At 41.7% G+C, this 19,551-nt stretch overlaps 1 protein-coding gene across 4 annotated transcripts; it reads right to left on the bottom strand.

Moving 5' to 3' along the window:
- Window positions 1-1,013: 1,013 nt before the first annotated feature.
- MATN3 (matrilin 3) lies at window positions 1,014-19,112 on the bottom strand. Of its 4 annotated transcripts, XM_052809681.1 has the most exons (9): window positions 18,923-19,107; window positions 16,476-17,045; window positions 12,757-12,879; window positions 12,146-12,268; window positions 10,680-10,802; window positions 8,720-8,842; window positions 7,770-7,892; window positions 3,762-3,869; window positions 1,014-2,042 (listed from the first exon to the last, which is right to left on the bottom strand). In XM_052809681.1, exons 1-9 carry the CDS (start codon window positions 19,059-19,061, stop codon window positions 1,996-1,998), a joined length of 1,479 nt encoding a protein of 492 aa, XP_052665641.1. In that variant the 5' UTR covers window positions 19,062-19,107; the 3' UTR covers window positions 1,014-1,995. The 4 variants fall into 4 exon arrangements, with proteins under 4 accessions (XP_052665641.1, XP_052665644.1, XP_052665642.1 ...); XM_052809684.1 differs by lacking the exon at window positions 10,680-10,802 and having other exon boundaries at window positions 18,923-19,112; XM_052809682.1 differs by lacking the exon at window positions 7,770-7,892 and having other exon boundaries at window positions 18,923-19,111.
- Between the last annotated feature and the right edge of the window lie 439 nt (window positions 19,113-19,551).

Below are 19,551 nucleotides of genomic sequence, written 5' to 3'. Positions count from 1 at the left end.
TATGTCCTATTTTAAAGAAATCGCTTATATCACCTTGGAATTTTACCTGGTGCTCACAAACACAAAGTGAGACAAGATAACTGCTCAGAGAAACTGAATGTAAACACTATCATTTGTAATGTAAATGGAGTTATGAATACTAACGCGTTAAAGAAAACCTGCCCAGCTGACAGCTTGCAAGTCACATCTGGCCTCCAGGACGATTTTCCACTATCATATAAAATTACACATCTCATCTGACAGCTGGCCTTAGTGTAAATGGGACTGATGTCATCTACTCCCAATTGCCAAGAAGTTGGAAAGTCTTGCATTAGATTTACAACTTGTTTATTCTTACCAGTTATGGAGGCCAAGGCATACTTCTGGCCCTGTAAGTCCTTGTTTAATTCCCAAGTCTAAGCAGAGGACTTAAAAGTAAGCAAAGTGCTGGATACAGAACTCCATGACTTACAGAAAAAGTATGCATACACAGCACTTTGAGGAAGCAAGTGTAGCATAGCTAGGTTGTCCCACGCTAACTTTAATTGAACTACAGAAAATTAATATTGTGGGGACACATCACAAAGCAAGTGTAGCATAGCTAGGTTGTCCCATGCTAACTTTAACTGAACTACAGAAAATTAATATTGTGGGGACACATCACAAAATATCAACAACAGACCAATCCAGCAGTCTTGGAGAGTTTATGGTCTCATTTTTAGCCCTTGCTGAAACTGTGTCCCATGTTCACCCATGGTATTTAGTATTATATTCTAACTTAACATTACTGTATAGACATACCTGAAGTCTCACTGGCATGTGCAGTGAACATGATAACTGAACTTATGCCCACCGATTTTCCTTGCAATTGTTTGTATCTATTATGTGCAGGGCATGAAGCAAGCACAGATGTTGTTATAATATGCCCTTGACGTACCAGCTACTGATACAATATTTTGTGTAATTATATTGCAAAGCTCTACAAAACATGTTGGATTTTTCAATTCTAGAAAGAAAATAAATAATAATCATAGTTTTGACTTCATCTTCAAATTTATTTAAATATAGTCTCTAAAGCATTTGGATGATTATAAATGCCAAGTGTGCAAAACAAGTGGATTCCTTTAATAATTAAATTTTTAAATTGTTAGCTTTTGTGTTTCATCCTGCAAGCCCAATTGGCATATGTAGTCTCAGTAAAGTCCATGGTATGACAACAGGAATGACTGACTAATAACATAAGTAAACCTTGCAGGATAAAAACCTTAAACTGGAGGACATCTTTCATCCTTCTGAGTGTTAAACAACATTATTAATACTTGAAATTACTATTAAACCTTTCATCTATATTAACAAGGACTTGCAGGTTTTAAAATCAAATGGTTCTTTTTCGAACTAAGTGACTTGGGGATAGCATCCTGTTTAACTCTGTGCATTTCTTCCATTTGTGCCTCCTTTATCTTTGGGGTTTTGCTACCCTGTTTTTGTTAAACCCTTTATTTCATAACACATCCTTTAAGTTGTATACAAAAATCTTCCAACATCAGTGTGCTTATCATACTTTATTTTATTAAAATAAGTTACAAGACCCCAACTAACTTTCCCATTTAATGGACAGAAGACATAGGCACATTTTTTACTTGCCTTGCCATTTCACAGTTTTATATAATGTGATATACTGTATCCATTCATTTTTTCTGTATTTACTTTTAAATAAGAGAATAAAAATGCAGTTACTGCAGAAAAGCAGTACCTGCTGTACTACTTGTACTACAAACTGAAGCACAGCAGGTATAGGTAGCTTTATGGTTATAAAGTGACTGTACATGAAGATCCTCAGGGTCACTGTATTTTCAAGACAGTTGTCTTCCTGAAGTCTTGTTGACATTTGTCAATAATAACAAACCAACTGTTGATTTGTAAGCTGTGCAGCAAAATAAAGCTTGCTGAACACAATAAAAAGGACTGCTTCTGAAAGGCTATTTTAAAATTAGGTAGAATGATAGCTCAGACAACCTACTGTCTGCCTTGATACGCCTGCAGCTTCTCAGATACTTCATCTAGTGGACAGTTGTTAAGGACAATATAATAGGTGGCTATAAGGTTTGGTTTATTTATAGTCTTTCTCATTGCTGTATTTTCAACAAACAGTCTGCTTTCTAAATGAGGTCAATACATGCTTGAACCAGAGATTTCAAAACGTTTTAGAGATCTTGAAAGGACACTAGGGATAGAAATTGCCCACCAAAGAATAACTTTGAAAGAAAGCCTCAGTTCTTAGTAATAAAGAATATTCCTAACTTGAAACCACGGCATTTTCTTGCTTAACATTAGCTCTTTGGGGCAGAAAGATTGTTCTCTGAAGGATGGGCTACTATTGAGATGACATTGGAGGTTTAATTATCTTGGTGTTCAGTTTTAACTACTTAGATTCCCTCAAATTATATACTATAATCCAAGGAAAATCAGTCTTCCCTTCACCTTCCCCAGGCAGATAAACTGAACTCCAAGCACACTGCAAGAAGAGGGATTTGCAGTTAGATCTTATAAAAAAAAACCTTTGAATTTATTCAAGAAGTGTGAAAGTCTTGTGTCTTTGGCAGAAGTTTTCATTTGGCTTTCAGCAACTTTGGCAAACTGAAAAAATAATTTATCTGTATAAACGATGAGTTCACATATAAAACTTCTAGTTTGCTCTCCTCCTTTGATTAATCCTACATACCCCACTCTTCCTTGATTTTGAAGCCCCAGGGATCAGGATGACAACCACAGACATAGTGCTCCTCTAAATCAATTCCTATTTGAACAAGAGCACCTTTTACAGAAAAAAGCATGCAGTCTCAAAAATTTCCAGCGATGAAAATCTACCACAATCCTTGGTAAATTGTAACAGTCATCAACCACTCTAACTTCTAAAAATTGTGCCTTATGTTGAATCACAGCTTGCCCAAATTTAACTTCCAGTTATTAGTTCCTGCCATGCCATCTGAGGGCATTTATTCCAGCATTCAGGTTTGCTGTGGTACCACAGAGTTGACCGCTTTGTCTTTTTTTGTTGTTTTTTTCTCTCCCACATGTTTGTGAAACGTCTAATCTGGGGGCTGACCACATTTCTCTTCACTGCCGCAAGCGGTGCACTGCAGCAAATGAAGCCGGCAAATTGCAGCGCAGCACTGCTGGCACCCACCAGCCTGCACCTCGGATGTCCCATGGACCCGAGGCTTGCCTAGTGCCTCCAACCTTGGCACCCTGCCTCGCAGCTCGCCCATTCTGATATATCCCAGCCACTGGATATTAATGAGCTAGCACGTTTTCATGGAAAAGAAGAAGGTGCATGAAAATTGCTTGGGACAGTGCCTGCCTGCAGGGGTGGGATGCAGAGGAATACCCCAGCTAATGGTACTGTTGTCACACTGCCTGTGACGTTGTCTTGAAAATTTTGGGACATAATAGGAGGGCTCAAAACTGAGCATTTGCTGTAACTGTAAAAGTTATCTGGAAGAATTATGAATAGAGCAGTGCTTGATGTTCAACATAGCATATATAATCTAGGGGATGTGGGCATATGCGTTTTATCTGCATCTTGATACTAAAGCCCTTCAATAAATGTGAAAACGTAGTGGTATTTGCAACAACCCGAGATTTTGCTCCATAACATTTCTAAAATCACCATGAAAATACTTTCTGGTTTTGTATATCCTTCCCTGGCTTATATCAAAACAGCTACCTCTAAAATACCAATAAAGAGCTGAATGCAGAAGATCATGTAAGAAAAAGGATATATTTTGTGGACAGAGCTTCAAGGCGTGAGGTGACCGAGTCCTGCAGGGCAGCTATGGCTTCACACTTACATGACTCTTCAGTTGTTACGAGACTGCTCGTTATGGCTCCTGAGAGACAAAACAGCATTCAGAATATTTATGACAATTATCGAACATTTAAATCCCAGGAAAACGCTAGATTCTGCAACAGGAGTTGAACTCATGCTGTGAGACTACAGCAAGTACTGCAACCCAGGGCAGCTGGGAAGGAGGGACGGCAGTGAACAGGGGCTGGTGTGTAACCAGAGACACGAGTGTCATAGTCCAGAAACAGGACAGGCAAGAGAGACCTTGACCCTAACCGAGGAGAAGGCAGAGCAGGGAGTTCCTCGCCTGCCTACCTGGATCCTCTGCACTCTTTAAATTAGAACATTATTGAGCAAAATATAAAAAGAGGCCTGGGTGCAGGGACCAACCAGCCTCCCCCATCAACTCTAATTGCTAGACTAGACTGAATCTTCCCTTTGCCTGTTATCTTTCCCTCTCATCCAGAATATCCCCCATCCCAAAAGGTAGGGCACCCTGGGAAGTAGAATGAGTGTGTTCAGGTGATGCAGACCGAGAAGAACCTGCACTCCAGGTCTCCATCTTCTAATTAGTACTTTGACCATCAGACTATCCACACGGGAAGGCCACTGGCATCACTGCAAACAGAATCTATTCAATTAGATGTATTTAAGGCCATGACTAATTTGTTGGGCTTCTCTTCAGAAGAATGATACAATCGTAACATGGTTTGCGTTGGAAGGGACCTTTAAAGGTCATCTAGTCCATCCCCCTGCCATGGGCAGGGACACCTTCCACTAGACCAGGTTGCTCAAAGCCCCATCCAACCTGGCCTGGAACACTGCCAGGGATGGGGCAGCCACAACTTTTTTGGGCAACCTGTTCCACTGTCTCACCACCCTCATAGTAAAGGATTTCTTCCTCATATCTAAATGTATATAAACAGAACCTAAGTCTATCTATCTATACAAAATCAAGGCTGCTGCCCTGTGAAAGCTGGATTGTAACAGCATTTGGGGTACTGTCCTGGGTTCAGCTGGGATAGAGTTAATTTTTACAGGAACCTGGGAGGTGGGGGGGCACAGCCGGGGCAGCCGACCTGAACTAGCCAAGGAGCTATTCCATACCATGTGACATCATGCCCAGTATATAAATGGGGAGCGGGCCGGGGGAGCGCTCTCGACTTTCGGTGGGGGAAGTGGCGGAGCGTCGGGTTCCGGGTGGTGAGCAGTTGCACTGTGCGTCACCCCTTCTGTATATTCTTTTATTAGTACCGTTGTTGTTGTTGTAACTTTTTTGTGTGTGTGTTGTCCCAGTAAACTGCCCTTATCTCAACCCTCGAGGTTCCGGTTTTTTTTTCCTTTTCTCTCCTCCGCTTCTCCTCCCTATCCCACCGGAGGGGGGCGGGAGGAGTGAGCGAGCGGCTGCGTGGTCCTTTGTTACCGGCTGGGCTGAAACCACGACAGGCACCCATCCCTCCCAAACACAGCACTTCTGAGAATCTGTTAGTCCAAAGTTAAGCCTCCAGGAGTTTTGCAAGCCAAGCAGGAAGGCACATGATTTTAGGCACATAGAGTCAGTCAGTGTCAGAAATTGGTCAGTTTGCATCAACTTCTAAGATGTGGGTAGAATTTAGATACCTACCTCTCAGCCTGGGAAAGAATTAGGAGAATTTAATTTACCACTTGGTAAATAATACAAAAATGAAAGCAGGAACACGTGTTAATTTTAAATACTAAGCAATAAAGGTTCAGCTAAGTCATCAATATGTATCACCCCACAAGTTTGTAACATTGGCAATATGCGTGCATAGGGAGTATCATTTTTGATTCAAGAAGTGTGAACACAAGTCCATTCCAATGTCACATGAATATGGATGGAGGGAACAACAACATTCAAATATGCCCAAATGAATTTAAAATCTAGTAGAAAGGCAGAGCAATATTAATGGAGGAGCCAGTTAGTATGACAGAGAAGTCATCAGTCTCTTAAGAAAGAGAAAGCAAGCATTGCCATACTCCACAGTGGTTCCATTAAATCTGTTCCTAGGTCTTGCCCTCAGTCTTCCAGACCTAGAGGGGACCAGCCTCAGCTGTCCTCAAGAATTCCTTTTTCTCCATAATCCACCACAAAACCAGGGATGATCACAAAGGGCTCAGAGAGATGATAATTTCAGTGTGGCATAATAATGTCAGGCATCAGCTGATGGCTCTGAGTTCTTAGCTACATGAAAGACAATTTAACCTCACCTACTCCATAAAGAAAATAGGAATTAAGGCAAGCTGCACCACTTGTGACAGGATAAGAACAAATATATCAACAGCTACTGAAGCACAGGTACTGTAGTGAGATTACCATCTACATCTGAGACCAGAATAGTAAGTTTCCAAAGGCAGAGCCTTCTTAAAAGAACGCCTACAATTACGAAATACCCTTTCAACAAGTTATCAAGAGGTATTACTTGTATGTAATACCTGTCTCTTTATACGTTTTTTTTACATTGCTTGCAAAGGCAACGATGGCAGATGATTGAGTGATTTTTTCTGTAGGTATATAAATGCATAGCTGATAAATGGCAAACAAATCATGTGAGCATTATAACAGTAAAACAACAGAAATATTATACCTGGGTACAATTTCTCTTTTTTTCTGAATTGTTTTGGTTTCTTTTTTTGTTTATCAATCAAGCCATTGATATTTCCATTTTGCAGGGAAACTGCAAAATCTATGAACAGATTCATTTCTAGCAGTGCAGAAATTCATTTGTCTTAGAGCCAATGTTGAAACTGGTGTCTCCTTGATTCCACTGAACCTGTATTTGTTCAGCTCCCTTCTTTGGAACGTTCCACTGGCTTTATGGTCAATGTACAAAGAAGAGCTGTTCAAGAGTCAGCTGGAGGAAGGCCAGTTCGAAATACCACACCAACATCGTTGGTTTCCAACCAACTGCCAGTTAATTTTTTTATGTTTGCATTTAAATTCTCCAATGACAGATACAGATCCTCCTTGGATTATGTCTGTTTTAACAAAATTACTTTTCCAACCAACTTTGGCAACTGCCCAAGGGTACCCTGAAATCTTCTACAGTCCTTCTGTGAAATTTAGAGTCTTCCAGTATTTGATATTCAAAATCCTGGATACTCCCATTGCCACTGAGATGCCCAGCAAGTCATACAAAACATGCTACAGCTGTGTTTTTACACGGCATTTATGTTTAAGTCCAGATCTACAAAAAAATTACTATTTTTGCAGATGGTGTTTGGCTATATCCACCTATTTTATAACTTTGCTCTTACATAGGGTCCTTAGCCACTTGATGTAATGGCAAGTTATTCCTGCTCTGAACCAGAGATCGGACTAGGTACCTCCTGAGGCCCCTTCCAACCCAACTTATGATCCCACGTGAAATGGTGCAGAGGTTCTGCCAACAGCTGATGCCATCATTGCCCATCTGAAGGTAAAACAGTTGGTGAGTTCATGCCTGCCCCACTTAGCTTGGAAGAATGGACAAGAACATATGGTTTAGCACTGCAGTAGTTCTTCTGACCCTAGTTCTGTTCCCCTCTGGCCTCTACCATCCTCTGAATGCTGGTACACAATTGAGTCCCATGCCCCAGAGATAGATGCCCCAAAACCCTGCCTTGCCAATCCCCCCAGTTATTCCCATTTCATGAGGAAATGCAGATTATAACAATTTTTTTTTTAAATACGGTGAAGTCCTTAAATGTGTGGTGACAGGTAAGAGTCAACTGTCATTTTAAATACAGTTACTGCTATAACTAAACAAGAAGGATGAAACTAGCTCAAAACATTAGTGGAAACAGGCAGAAAAGAATGAAAAGGGATTATACTTTCAGGGAGTTTATGAGTTGATAGAATGTTTGTCAAACAGATTAAAAGGATTTAACACATTCCAGAGAGGTACTTCAAGAAATATATTTAGAAAAAAACCACATTAATTACTTGAGCATGTTTTCTCATCTGGATTTAAGGTAAAGCCTTCATAGCAGTCACAGGTATACGATCCACCATTACTCACGCAGACCTGCTCACAGTCATGGGTTCCTGGTGCACATACCTCAGTTCCTACAGAATGCATTTTGGAGAAACAGTTATCCAAAAACAAGATAAGATTTTTTAATGCTTCCCAATGGCAATGCTTTTCCATGCTGGGAGCCTATCCTACGTGAATCTTACCAGCAACTACTGAGATGTGTAACTGATCTTGCCTTGGAGCAGTGACATGAACTAACTGCCTTACTGGGGTCTCCCTCAGTCCTTACTTTGTACACTCTGTGCTCACCCTGACCACAGCTGCCTAACCCCACCAGATATGAAGTGCCAGATCACCTCCAAAGGCATGCAAGGAAAAGTTTCCAGTATACAGTAACTTCACAATAAGGAGACTGGGAAGGAAAGAAGCACTTCTAATATGATTACATTTTTACTATAACACAAAGTCACTGAGAAGCTAAAGAAACAAACAGCAAAATGAAATTCAGCCTGGAGGGGAGGACATCACCTCAAGCTGTCTCCTGTAGTTTCCACAGTACTGCAAAGTGTGTGACTGTGACTAACCCCAGCTCTTCTCTCTTCAATTATTTCTCAGTTCTGGGTTTGCTGAATGTTGCATAATTTTTTAAAATACAGTGAAAGCCTTAGTTATAAGATGATAAAGAAAGACCAAATGGTAAGCAGTTACTAGCATTGTTGCATATGAAGTGCTTTATATCTCTAAATATTGCTCAAAGTGGAAAAGGCAGAGAGACATAGAACTGTCTTAAAACACCTGAATGCACACGTAAATTTCTCAAACAGATCCAAATACATTAACCTGCTAATGAGAGCTATTTCAATACATGTACCTAGCTGGGGAAGTTATGGGGGGATAGGGAACAGCAATCTGCTCTTACTTGAGCAAGTCTTCTTGTCTGGATTCAGGGTGTAGCCTTGGTAGCAGTCGCAGGTATAGAACAGATCATTTCTCACGCAGACCTGCTCACAGTCATGCCTTCCAGGTGCACACACGTCAACAGCTGAGGAAGGCATTTGAGAAGAGAATAATATTAGCCAATAGCCAAACTTCAATTTAGTTGTTGGTAGTAATTCCCATTTGCAAACAAATCTTCATTTGGATTCGAAACAGGATGGTTTTATTGCATGTCAGCACGCTATTAGCCATGGTAAGGTATACAGAGCGTGTTTTTATCTGGCTACCAACATCACAAAATTAATATGATTTTTGGAACACTGGCAACACTTTTTGCAGTTGTTCCGATTGCAAAAGGAACCGAACTAGCAGTGACCCAGTTACAAAATAATTATCCAAAGGAATTTCAGAGAACAAATATCTGGATTTAAAGAGTATTTGGCATTATTTCAGCTGTAATTGAGTGGGATAAGACACTGGTTTATGGAGTGAAAAGACCATAAACAGAAGAGTATACATGGCTGCGGAAAAAAAGAGACGTGGCACCCACTGCCAGTTACAAAGTGGGCACTTGATGTGTGAGGCTGATATTTTCTGCCAAATTTAACACATCAACTCTGAAAGGCCAAGCTGAGAAGGAGTACCTATATTTGGATATCTTTGCAGTAAGACGGTTCAGTAAGGCACAAGCAAAGAAAGAAAGAAAAGAAAGAAAGAAAGGAGAAGAAAGAAAGAGAGAAAGAAAGAAAGAAAGAAAGAAAGAAAAAGAAAAGACCCCCTCCTGGACCTAGACTATTTTTATTATATCACAAAGACCTGGATGGTTGAGAAATCATTAGCAGCCTATTGCAAAATGAGATTCAAAAGAGAAAGAAAGCAAGCATATTAGGGAAATAATCTGAAATTTGACTATGCTGGGGGAGAATCAGTGCTATGAAAGGAGGTTCAGGGTGTGACTTCCAAAGGGGATTCCTAACTTAATTCACATTCCCTCACAGATGTTTATTGTGTCTATATAATGCCAGGTGAGAGTTAATCTTAAGAACTATATTTACAAAATCAGCTCCTAAACTAGGCAGGAAGAAATATTGAGGCCCTGTGGCTTCACCTCTTTGAGATGCGAGACATATATGATTTAACTGGAGAGATTTGCCTAGGAACCTCCTGGAATTCAAAGCTGAGGTTCAGCGCTTTGTCACACAAAATCTCGTAAGGAAAGGGATTATAATGGAAGTGAAAAAAAGGATTTTGCATAAATAAATCATCAGTGAGACATCCAAAGAAATGAAGAGTGAAGTTCAAATCCTAATCAAGTGAAAATAATATAGAATACATATTCATTTGTAGGTACTATATACTTATATGTACCTCCTTAAGTACCAGCTACATCTATGCTCCTATTGTCCACAAGAGACCAGCACTGGGAAAGAACGTTTCCCTCCATCCTCTAGAGCTCTAAGGCTGTAGTATTTTTTAAGGTCCAAACACATCTACCGAAAAGAGTGATCACACTTGTGATGATACAGACTGTAATCTCTCTCCCAGCACAGTCCTTGCTCTTCTTTATCTCATTCCCTTGTGCTGCTTTGTTGAAGAGGTTTCTGGCACAGGTAGTGCACATCACATATTCCCCCAAATATATTATCCTTCCCCTCTCTCAGGTGGATATGGCAATTCGTGCTCCATGGGTGTGAAAATATTGTGAAGTCCTCAGGGAAATGCCAAATGGCATTTTAATAACAGCAGTTACAAGCTTCACAACTGTAAAAGAGTCACGGGTCTCAAATTATTACTGGACACATGAAGAAATAAAGTTGCATTGTGTTTTCAGGAGCTGCACAGAAACTCTTGGATAATTTATCAGAAAAATAATATAAATTAACCTGATTTTTAAAAGCTACTTGCTTTTAGCTAAATACAGTATTTCCTTGATCAGGTCTTACCTGAGCAAGTCTTCTTATCTGAATTCAGAGTGTATCCTTCATAGCAGTCACAGCTGTAGGATCCGTCATTACTCAGACAGACTTGTGCACAATCGTGCCTTCCAGGTGCGCACATGTCCGTGGCTGTGGTGAACCATGTTTTAGAAAAGAAACCTATTAATCCCTCCCAGACACTCAAGAGTCTTAATGCTTCAACATTTATAAATACAATTTAATTAGGATTCAAATTAGGATTCAATCAGTGCCCTACTACATTATTATATTATGCTGCAGACAACTGAATCCAGTTACTAATTATTTAATGGAGGAGGCGGATACTGGGACTGCAAGACATTACTATACCACATCTCACGCAGTTCTGATTTTCATCAGCAATTCTAACAGCCCTGAATATCCCCAGTAAGGATGAAGCTAAAACACCATGCTGAGATGAGCAATAACCCGTCACATGTCAAGGCAGAAGCTGTTTCTTGCAATATTAGCAGTAACTATGGTGAATCCAAATTTAACTTCATACTTTCATCCATGAGCTGAAGGCAGGCACAAAAAGCCAGGCATGACATGTAGAAATGCTGTTAAATGGCAAAGAGATATAAAGGCTAGTGAGAAGCAAACAAACAAACAAACAAAAAAGCAGGAGCACTAGAAGATTATGTTCTCTCTTCAGAAACAAGAAGAGTGAAAACTTCAGTGAGAAGAATGCTTATGTGCTCTCAAAGGGAGGGATGCACTTACCAGTTATGAAATAGCTACCCTAAGGCTGGTGCTGCTCAAAACTTCTGGATTTAAAAAAAAAAACACCAGAGAAGTATTTGGGGGAAAAAAGTTTTTATAATATACTAACTTTTCAGGGTGACAATTCAAGAAGCTGCTGCGAGTGTAAGACTGGGGTTGCTATATTGCAGATCCCTGCACAGCTTGGAAGCAGAACCAGCAAGCTGTAAAAAAAGAATGAGTTTCGACAGGAGAGATGGAGACGACAGGGGAAAATCATCAGGTTTTAAGTTCCCTGTGGACTAGTGCCACTCACTCTCCAATGGAGACACAGTGCTGGTGGGCATCTCTGGAATATAGGTTCATCCTCTCCCAGGGACTAAGTGATGTTTATGAAGTATTCTGAAGACCATAAAATGGTACTTAAGTGCCAAATTGCATTTTTGTAATAGAATCATAGAATCATTTAGGTTGGAAAAGACCATTAAGACCATTGAGTCCAACTGTTAAGCTAACACTGGCAAGTCCACCACTAAACCATGTCCCTAAGTGCCACATTTAAAGAAAACGCGTTTAAAGAAAAATGCAATATTACTGTTACTGGAACCAAGGGGAAAGTGTACAGGTGAATTCTCATTTTAAGAGCTGATGTCTGTAAGCAATTTTTTAATCAGAAACAATGAAGGTAGCTCACAGAAAACACATCCATGTCTCCATGAGTTTCACGTATTAAAGTAGCCTTTAATTCTTACCTGAGCAAGTTTTCTTATCTGGATTCAGGGTGTAGCCTTCATAGCAGTCACAGACATAGGATCCATTGTTACTCACACAGATCTGATCACACTCGTGCCTGCCAGGTGCACACATGTCCACAGCTGCAAGATGCATGTTAGAGAAAAAATTCATTGTTAATAACAAGTAGTTTGGGATGGAGTGCATATTCACATTTTCAAATATATTTCTATTTGGAATCAGCTCAGAAATGGCAATAGTAATTGAAGGAATTAGAGTAAGTGGTAGGAGAAAATATCTATACAGTGTCTACATCTGAAGACTTTGTTTTGGCATCTGGCCCTAATGAATGGATCTGTAGGCATAATAAAAGGATGGTGATGGAATGAAACTACTTCTCACCATTACTTGCAGCAGATTTCTATTTATTATTTATTATTAGATTTATGAAACTACTTCTCACCATTACTTGCAGCAGACTTTTATTTATTATTTATTACTAGATTTATTATTATTGGAGAGACAGATGTTCACTGTTTCAACAGATGTACACAAGTAGCTTCTCAAATCCAATTATGGTGTTAAAAAGTGATTTTTATCTAGTTGAACACATTTACCGAAGGAGTAATACCTGAGCAGGTTCTCTTATCTGGATTCAGAGTATAGCCTTCATAGCAATCACAAAGGTAGGATCTGTCGTTACTCACACAGACCTGCTCGCAGTTATGGGTCCCAAGTGCACACACATTCACAGCTACAAAAGGCGTTTATAGAAAAGGCATTTCAGTCATGCCAAAGGAAAGAAACAGTCATTAATAATTTATGCTTACAAAAGTACATCTTGCACTGTTTGCTGGATTAGTAGTAGTAAATGCCAGCGCTGTGTCACTGCCACAGAAAGTTACAGGCATCTTTTGCATCATTCTGTAGCCAGAAGAAAGAGGTCATAAATGACACCAGCACAACTGCACTGAAATAACTCACCACCTGAGGTGGCAGAAAGACAAGATGAATTGAAAAGGGTGCAAAAGGGAGAGATTTTAAGCAGTTAGTAGCATTACACTGGAAATGAGAACTCGGCAATGAAAAGACCTTCTGGCTTTTTGTATCCAGTCCCTTTCTATTACAGACAACCAGCTGAAATAATCCCAAAATCTATCAGTCACTGTCTGGCGGTTTACTAACTTCTGCTCACTGGCATACAACCCGATTTATGAATTCCTGCTGCACTGTAAAAAACTCCCATGTAAACTAAAAAGGAACAGAAAGTAAAATAAAATAAAATAAAATAAAATAAAATAAAATAAAATAAAATAAAAACTGCAACAGAAAGAGCATCAAGACCAGGAGGAAGAGAAAAATTACTCAGAGGCACTAGGATAACACACCGTCTTCTCAGGGATGAAAAGAGTGTCTGTGTAATGATGGTCCAGATATACCAGCCAGCAAAGAAACCCACCAGTGCAAGATGGGTATGTGAGGGCTGCAGCTGCCTTGATCAATCAATCAGATTTAAAACGTCAAGACCAAAAGGGGATGTGGAGGAAAGTTTCTACAGCAAGGCACGTGAACCTCCTAATTGAAAGACAGTACAGCAATAATGTCAAAACCTCAGAAGAGACGTTTCAGAGAAGCTGAAACTGCAAACTACAAAATGAGATTCAATTTTCAGGGACCAGCTAATTCCCCAGCAAACAGTAAGGCTATCTCATCAGACTGAGAAAACAGAAACCAGTGATACGAAAAGCAGTGTGATGGATGGCAGCTGATAGAAGTGTGTTGCGGTGACAGGGCACACAAAATGACTGTTGTAACGCTGGGCTGTCTCTGCAATGCACTGTGTGTGCTGACAGTCTTTTCCTTCACAGACGGTCTAACTACACAACTCATTAACTTCTGACCAACTTTTCTTTCTTTTGGATGTGCTGCTTCTTTGGTCACCTCAGGATGCCCCTGTTTCTTTCCACAGACTGTAAAGGAAACCTCAATACTCGAACTTACAAGATTTTTAGATGAGGGGAAAAGGGAAGGGGAGAGAGAACGGGGGAGAAAAAAAAGGTTGAGAAAAAAGGGGGAAAGGAAGGAAAGAAAGAAGGAGGAAACAAAATAGAAAAGGAGAAAAATGGGAAGACAAGTCTGTTACCACCTGAAATTTGACTTAGATGAGTAGTTACAATATGGGTATGGACTACTGGTAAAATCAAGCTGCAAAGCAATAGTGGTGAGATAAGAAATGAGAAGCAAGAGTGCTTGAATCTTCTCGTGTACTTCTGAATGCAAGGCAACATTTCCCATTTTTCTAAAACATGGAAGATTTAGATGTCCCATAATAAGACCAAGAGAAAGTGTGTCTTGTCTTTCCATTGGTAAAAACAAATCTCAAACCAAGACAGCATGTTTTCATTCTGCTACCCCCTTGGGAATAAGAGAATTCATCTCCATGACTTATAAACAAAATCTGTGGGTGATATTTTCAAGCATAACTGAGAGGCTCAGACTCAAATGGTCAGATTTTTGTGGCAGGAAAGTCAAGCCTCCACTGACTTGGACACCAATTCAAGGCTAAGATTTTCCATCTCCAGGATGGTCGCATGTTGAATGATGCTCTCAACGCATCAAGAACTTGATCTTAACCAACTATTTTGCCCCTGAACATTAGTTTTCCTGTTTTCAGTTCACCCTACAAACAAATTTGCTTGCCTTGGCCAAAGAAAATCCTAATTGTCACTGGTGAGTCTGGATTTCTGACCAAAAAGCAGTCTGGAGCTGGAAAAGACCCAGTTTACCCACACTGCCTTCTTACAAGACCCTCTTAGATTCATTTGGTTTGTAGGAACATTTTTTAAAACTATTCCCTTTACCTTGTTCTTGTTCATGAATCCCACAGATTCTGGCTAATTGCATGCAGGCAACTCAGAGTTACACTGGAAGTGTGTATGTGTGAGCTCTCTTTGGTTTATCCTCCAGCTTAGTAGGGGCATAATTTCCATGCTTTGGCACAATAAAGAGAAAGTTTACTCTTAAGAACAAGAGATTTTTCTTTGGTGCTATGAAAGGACTTGCTTTGGCGAGAACATAGGTGGAAAATCAGTGCTATGTTCACAGCACACATACCTGTCCAGCTAGGTGGGCACTTGTACCCACTTCCAGCTACCAGAGAGAGGATCTGGTCACATCAGCAACACAGCATGATGTCAAGCCAAACCTCAAGCCATCTACTATGTTAATTACTGGGCAAAGTGTCCTGTCTGCAGATGGTCCTACACATTTATTTAATACCTAGAAAAAGACATCTATTCACTCTAAACGTATTCAAAAGGTATGGTGGTAATTTTTAGTAAGGCTCTGAAATAATGAAGTAACACGTTGCCAACCAAGTTCCCAAGGCAATGGCTGTTATTTTAATTCTCTTACAATGTTCTTTACACCTGATTTTACCCGTTACTTGCCGAAGACTTATTTTACAAGTAATTTCCTTAGAAATTTACTAGAAAAATCTACTTCATACAAGTTTTTTAATTGTCAAAAAGTTGTCGTTTGATTTGTGAGTAGGGCTGTGTCATAGCTCTCTATAGGCAGTTCTAAATACTCCAGATACATGACCTTTTTTTTCTGCAAATGACAATCACAACCCACACTGGCCTAGCATTGTTAGTTCTAGCCCAAACCAAATATACATCCAACATTTTTCCAAGAAAAGCCCTGAAAGAGCGAAGCTAATTCAACGCATCCCACAGTTCCCTGACTAAATCAAGTTGCAGAGGAACAGAGAAAGGTGTGAGTCTGGCATGCTGAAAAAGCCCAACAATGCCTGCAGAGTGAAAGCCCATCCTGAGATGACCTGCCGTAGTGTTCAGGCACTTCATCCTGCATCAAATTTCTCAAGCTACGGTGGCAGTTCACCTGCACGCTGATTTTCCTACTCTGAATCTATAAGGAGCCCTTCGGTACTACACTTCCATCCTCCTTGCTCCCCAGCGAGATGGGAAAAGAAATGAGCAGGCTGCACAGCTCTGGTGTGCGCTGTCGGCAAGTCAGTGAATATACGTAGCCGAATCCCGGCCAGATTGATGTGCTTTCTCTTGCACTAAATCGGACCGACTGCACAAGAAGGTCCACTGAAACCAGGTCTGTTACTTGCATGCTAAAGTCACTATTCAAAATGAAAGGTCATTACTTGGCCTCCACTGAATAAAAGCGTTGGCTTGTTTGCCCAGTGGACGGCAAAGGAAATATTGAAATGTGATACATAACACTTCTCAAAAAGAAAAACTTCTTTCTTAGGGAGCGGAACCACAGCAAGAGCCAAAAGGAGCCAATCACACTACCCTCTTGGACTGACCACCTTACCACAGAAAGTCTCTCGGAATTTGGATGTCAGCTTTTCGATCACACCATAGGTCTCCACATAAAAGACATGTTCATCCAGTGGTTCGCTGGCCATTATCCTCAGGGACTGCATGTCTGCGCGGTCTACCCCAACTGCGTAGATCTCAATGCCAGCTGTCCGGGCGCTTGCTGCCACATCTTGAACCTGGTCCTGTGGTCGTCCGTCTGTCACAACAATGACCACCTTGGGGATATTGAAGGTTGCCGGCCGGGTGCCCATTTCCTCAGTAAAGACTTCGTCCACGGCGGTTTGGATGGCAAGGCCGGTCATTGTGCCAGCAGACAAGGGCTCAATGTGAGATATAGCCTCCTTCATAGATGCTTTATCAAAGTAGGTCCGGAGGGGAAACTCTACCTTGACAGTGCTAGCATAATTCATGACTGCTACACGGGTTGTTCTTTCACCAACGTCCAGAGTATCAATCATTTTTGACAAAAAGATTTTCACTTTCTCAAACTCTTCAGGTCGGACACTACGGGAACTGTCTACGATGAAGACGAGGTCTAGGGGCCGGTTCTTGCAGGCAGTGTCTGTCAAGAAGGAAGGAAAACAAAACACTTCAGTCATCTCCTACACAGGACCGGAGCTCTCACCCTAGGGCAGTGAGAGGTGTCATGGCAAACTACTCCTACTAGATAAATGTTGGCACTCTTGATTCTTTAGGAAGAGGCTTAAAATTATAGTGAGCAACACGTTAGAAATTCTTAAATATTGATTTTGACAAGTAATAAATAATTGAACACTTCTAAGCATTAAAAGATAGGTCCACATTTGAGCGCACAAAATGTCTAATTATCCTTGAAACAAAGGGTTGTAGTTCACATGTAACAGCCATCACAGAAGTGTAGCAATGATATATAAACATACTCGCTTTTTATTTTTAAAGATAAAGCCTGAATTCCATTTTTATAAGCTACAGAAATAAAATGCTAAAACAACTGGCTATATTACATGGTGAACAGATCCTAAGAATATTTTTAGGATAGTAACAATATAGAATGCTGATTAGGAATTATTTCTTGTTTGTAATTCACAATCCAAAGTACACAAGAAGAAATAAAGGCCAACGGGAAAAAGATGCAGACGATGCTGTGATAAAGGCTTCTTTAGAAGTTGTTACTGTTTTAAGGCTTCTAGAGCAGAGAAAAAAGTAATTTTACACGTAAAAATGAACATTTACACACATATTGCTAGCTTCCAGAGTTCCTCACTGACATACAAATCTAGACAGAAACAGAAAAGCCATAGCTCACATCAGAGACAAGCATCACTTCTAGGAAGACAAAAAATAATCAAGACAGTGACAGCAGGCGACCTAAGCTTACACTCTGTCCTGATATCCTGACCTGACGTTGACAATACCATGTGCTTAGTTCATACCCTCAAGGTATGGATTTGTGCAGCTGGTTGATGAAAAACAGACAACCCAAAAGCAGAGTGCTTCTATAAGAGACATTCTGGCTCAACACTGCATTAAATAGCAGTTTTAATATGCTCCCTGAGAGCTGTTTTGGGAACCTGACACACCTCTCTCAGTTACTATTGAGTTTGCTATTATTATTCCATTCCAGCGGAAATAAAAAATAAAAAAATCTTCACAGGTGTCTTAGAGGTGAAAACAGCACTTTTTTTTCAATGCATTGGAAACCTTTTTTGTCTTGTGCAAGAGAAAAGGGAGGGAAAAACATCAAATTGCACAGATAGATCTTACTTCCATCAGGAAACACGGGAACAGAGTTGATTTTGCCTTTGGACAGAGTAATGGAGTGGACGAATCTAGGATCCTGCCCAGGTATATTATATGTAATTCTACAAGCATCCTGTAACTCAGTTTTTGCACAAGGATTTAGAAGAGTGGTTTTGTGCCCTTTGGAAAGCTGAGAAAACATGAAGAAATGTTGGGCATGCAGGGGTAGTTTAGGACGTGAAAGAGATACAATGTTTGTCCTACAAAAAAAAAAAAAAAAGGCCAAATCCAAGGTTTGTAGGCAGAAGAATTCTCTTTTTTAGGTAAAAAAAACCCTAAACAAGCCACTTCTCTGCAGCCTGATCCTTCTGCGAGTCTGCAATGGGGCTGTTTCGAGAAACGAACACCGGCAGGGAAGAGTTACGTAGTTTTTGGAGAACAGCAAGGCCAGCTTCGCGTAAAAAGAAAGCAAGAGTAGTTGGTACTTCTGCCTACCAGCGAATAAGACGTCCCCGGGCCACAACCTCCCGCAACCCCCGGTCAAACGACGCCCGTGGGGACGCACCCGCAGAGCAGCGACGGCAGGCGGCACCCGCAGCGCCTGGGCCGCAGCGAGCAAAGCGCGCAGCCAGCGAGCAGCGGGGGGGGGCTCGCCTCAGCGACAGGAGGCAGGAGGCAGCCGCCCGCGGGGAGAAGGCAGCTCCCGCCGGAGTACGGTACCTGCCGCGGCCTGGCTCCCGGGGAGGCCGCCGCCGGGCCGCGGCTGCCGGCGCAGGCGGTGCGGGGAGCCCCGCGCCGCGGGCGGCAGCGGCAGCAGCAGCAGCAGGCAGCAGCCGAGGATGCCGAGCGCCCGCCGCATGGTGCCGCCGCCTGCCCCGCCGCCCGCCGCCCCGCGTTTAAAGCTGCCGGGCGCTGGGGCGGGGGGGGGGGGGGGGCGGGCAACCGAGGTGGCACCGGGTCCCCCCGCCGCCTCCGGCTCAGCGCGGGGGCCGGCGGCCGGGAAGGCGCCGGAGGCCAGCCCTCGCTCCCCCGCCCCGACGGGGCGGGCGGCCTGGGAGGGAGGGAAGGGCTGCGAGGGTTCGAGTGAAAGTTTGGCAGCTTGCGGTCGGGGTGAGGGCAGGGTTCAAACCTGGGAGCCGGGGGAGCTGAAATACAAACTCACCCGTTCTCCCGCCACTGGAATTACTTGATGCAGGTCTGCTAGTTCTGCACTTCCTCGTCTCAAGGCTTTAGCTCCAGGGCAGTATTTGCAAAGAACGGGAGAAGGAGCTGACAGCGGGATCACCGAGGCGAAAGAAACCGCCTTCCCTGTTGTCAAACCTAACCTAGGCCATTTTGTCTGGTCCCTA

Source organism: Harpia harpyja, chromosome 15, assembly GCF_026419915.1.
Source record: "Harpia harpyja isolate bHarHar1 chromosome 15, bHarHar1 primary haplotype, whole genome shotgun sequence".
NCBI lineage: Eukaryota > Metazoa > Chordata > Aves > Accipitriformes > Accipitridae > Harpia > Harpia harpyja.
Note: the sequence above shows the minus strand (reverse complement) of the source record. Positions and strands in the feature narration are given on the sequence as shown.

What these genes read in the sequence shown, in the direction of transcription:
- MATN3 (XM_052809681.1), bottom strand. Translation starts at nt 19,061, where the DNA reads ATGCGGCGGGCGCTCGGCATCCTCGGCTGCTGCCTGCTGCTGCTGCTG. An exon ending in AGATAAGAGAACCTGCTCAG is followed by an intron (nt 12,269 to 12,756) that starts GTATTACTCCTT and finishes TGCATCTTGCAG; the next exon opens with CTGTGGACATGTGTGCACCT. An exon ending in AGATAAGAAGACTTGCTCAG is followed by an intron (nt 8,843 to 10,679) that starts GTAAGACCTGAT and finishes TGCCTTCCTCAG; the next exon opens with CTGTTGACGTGTGTGCACCT.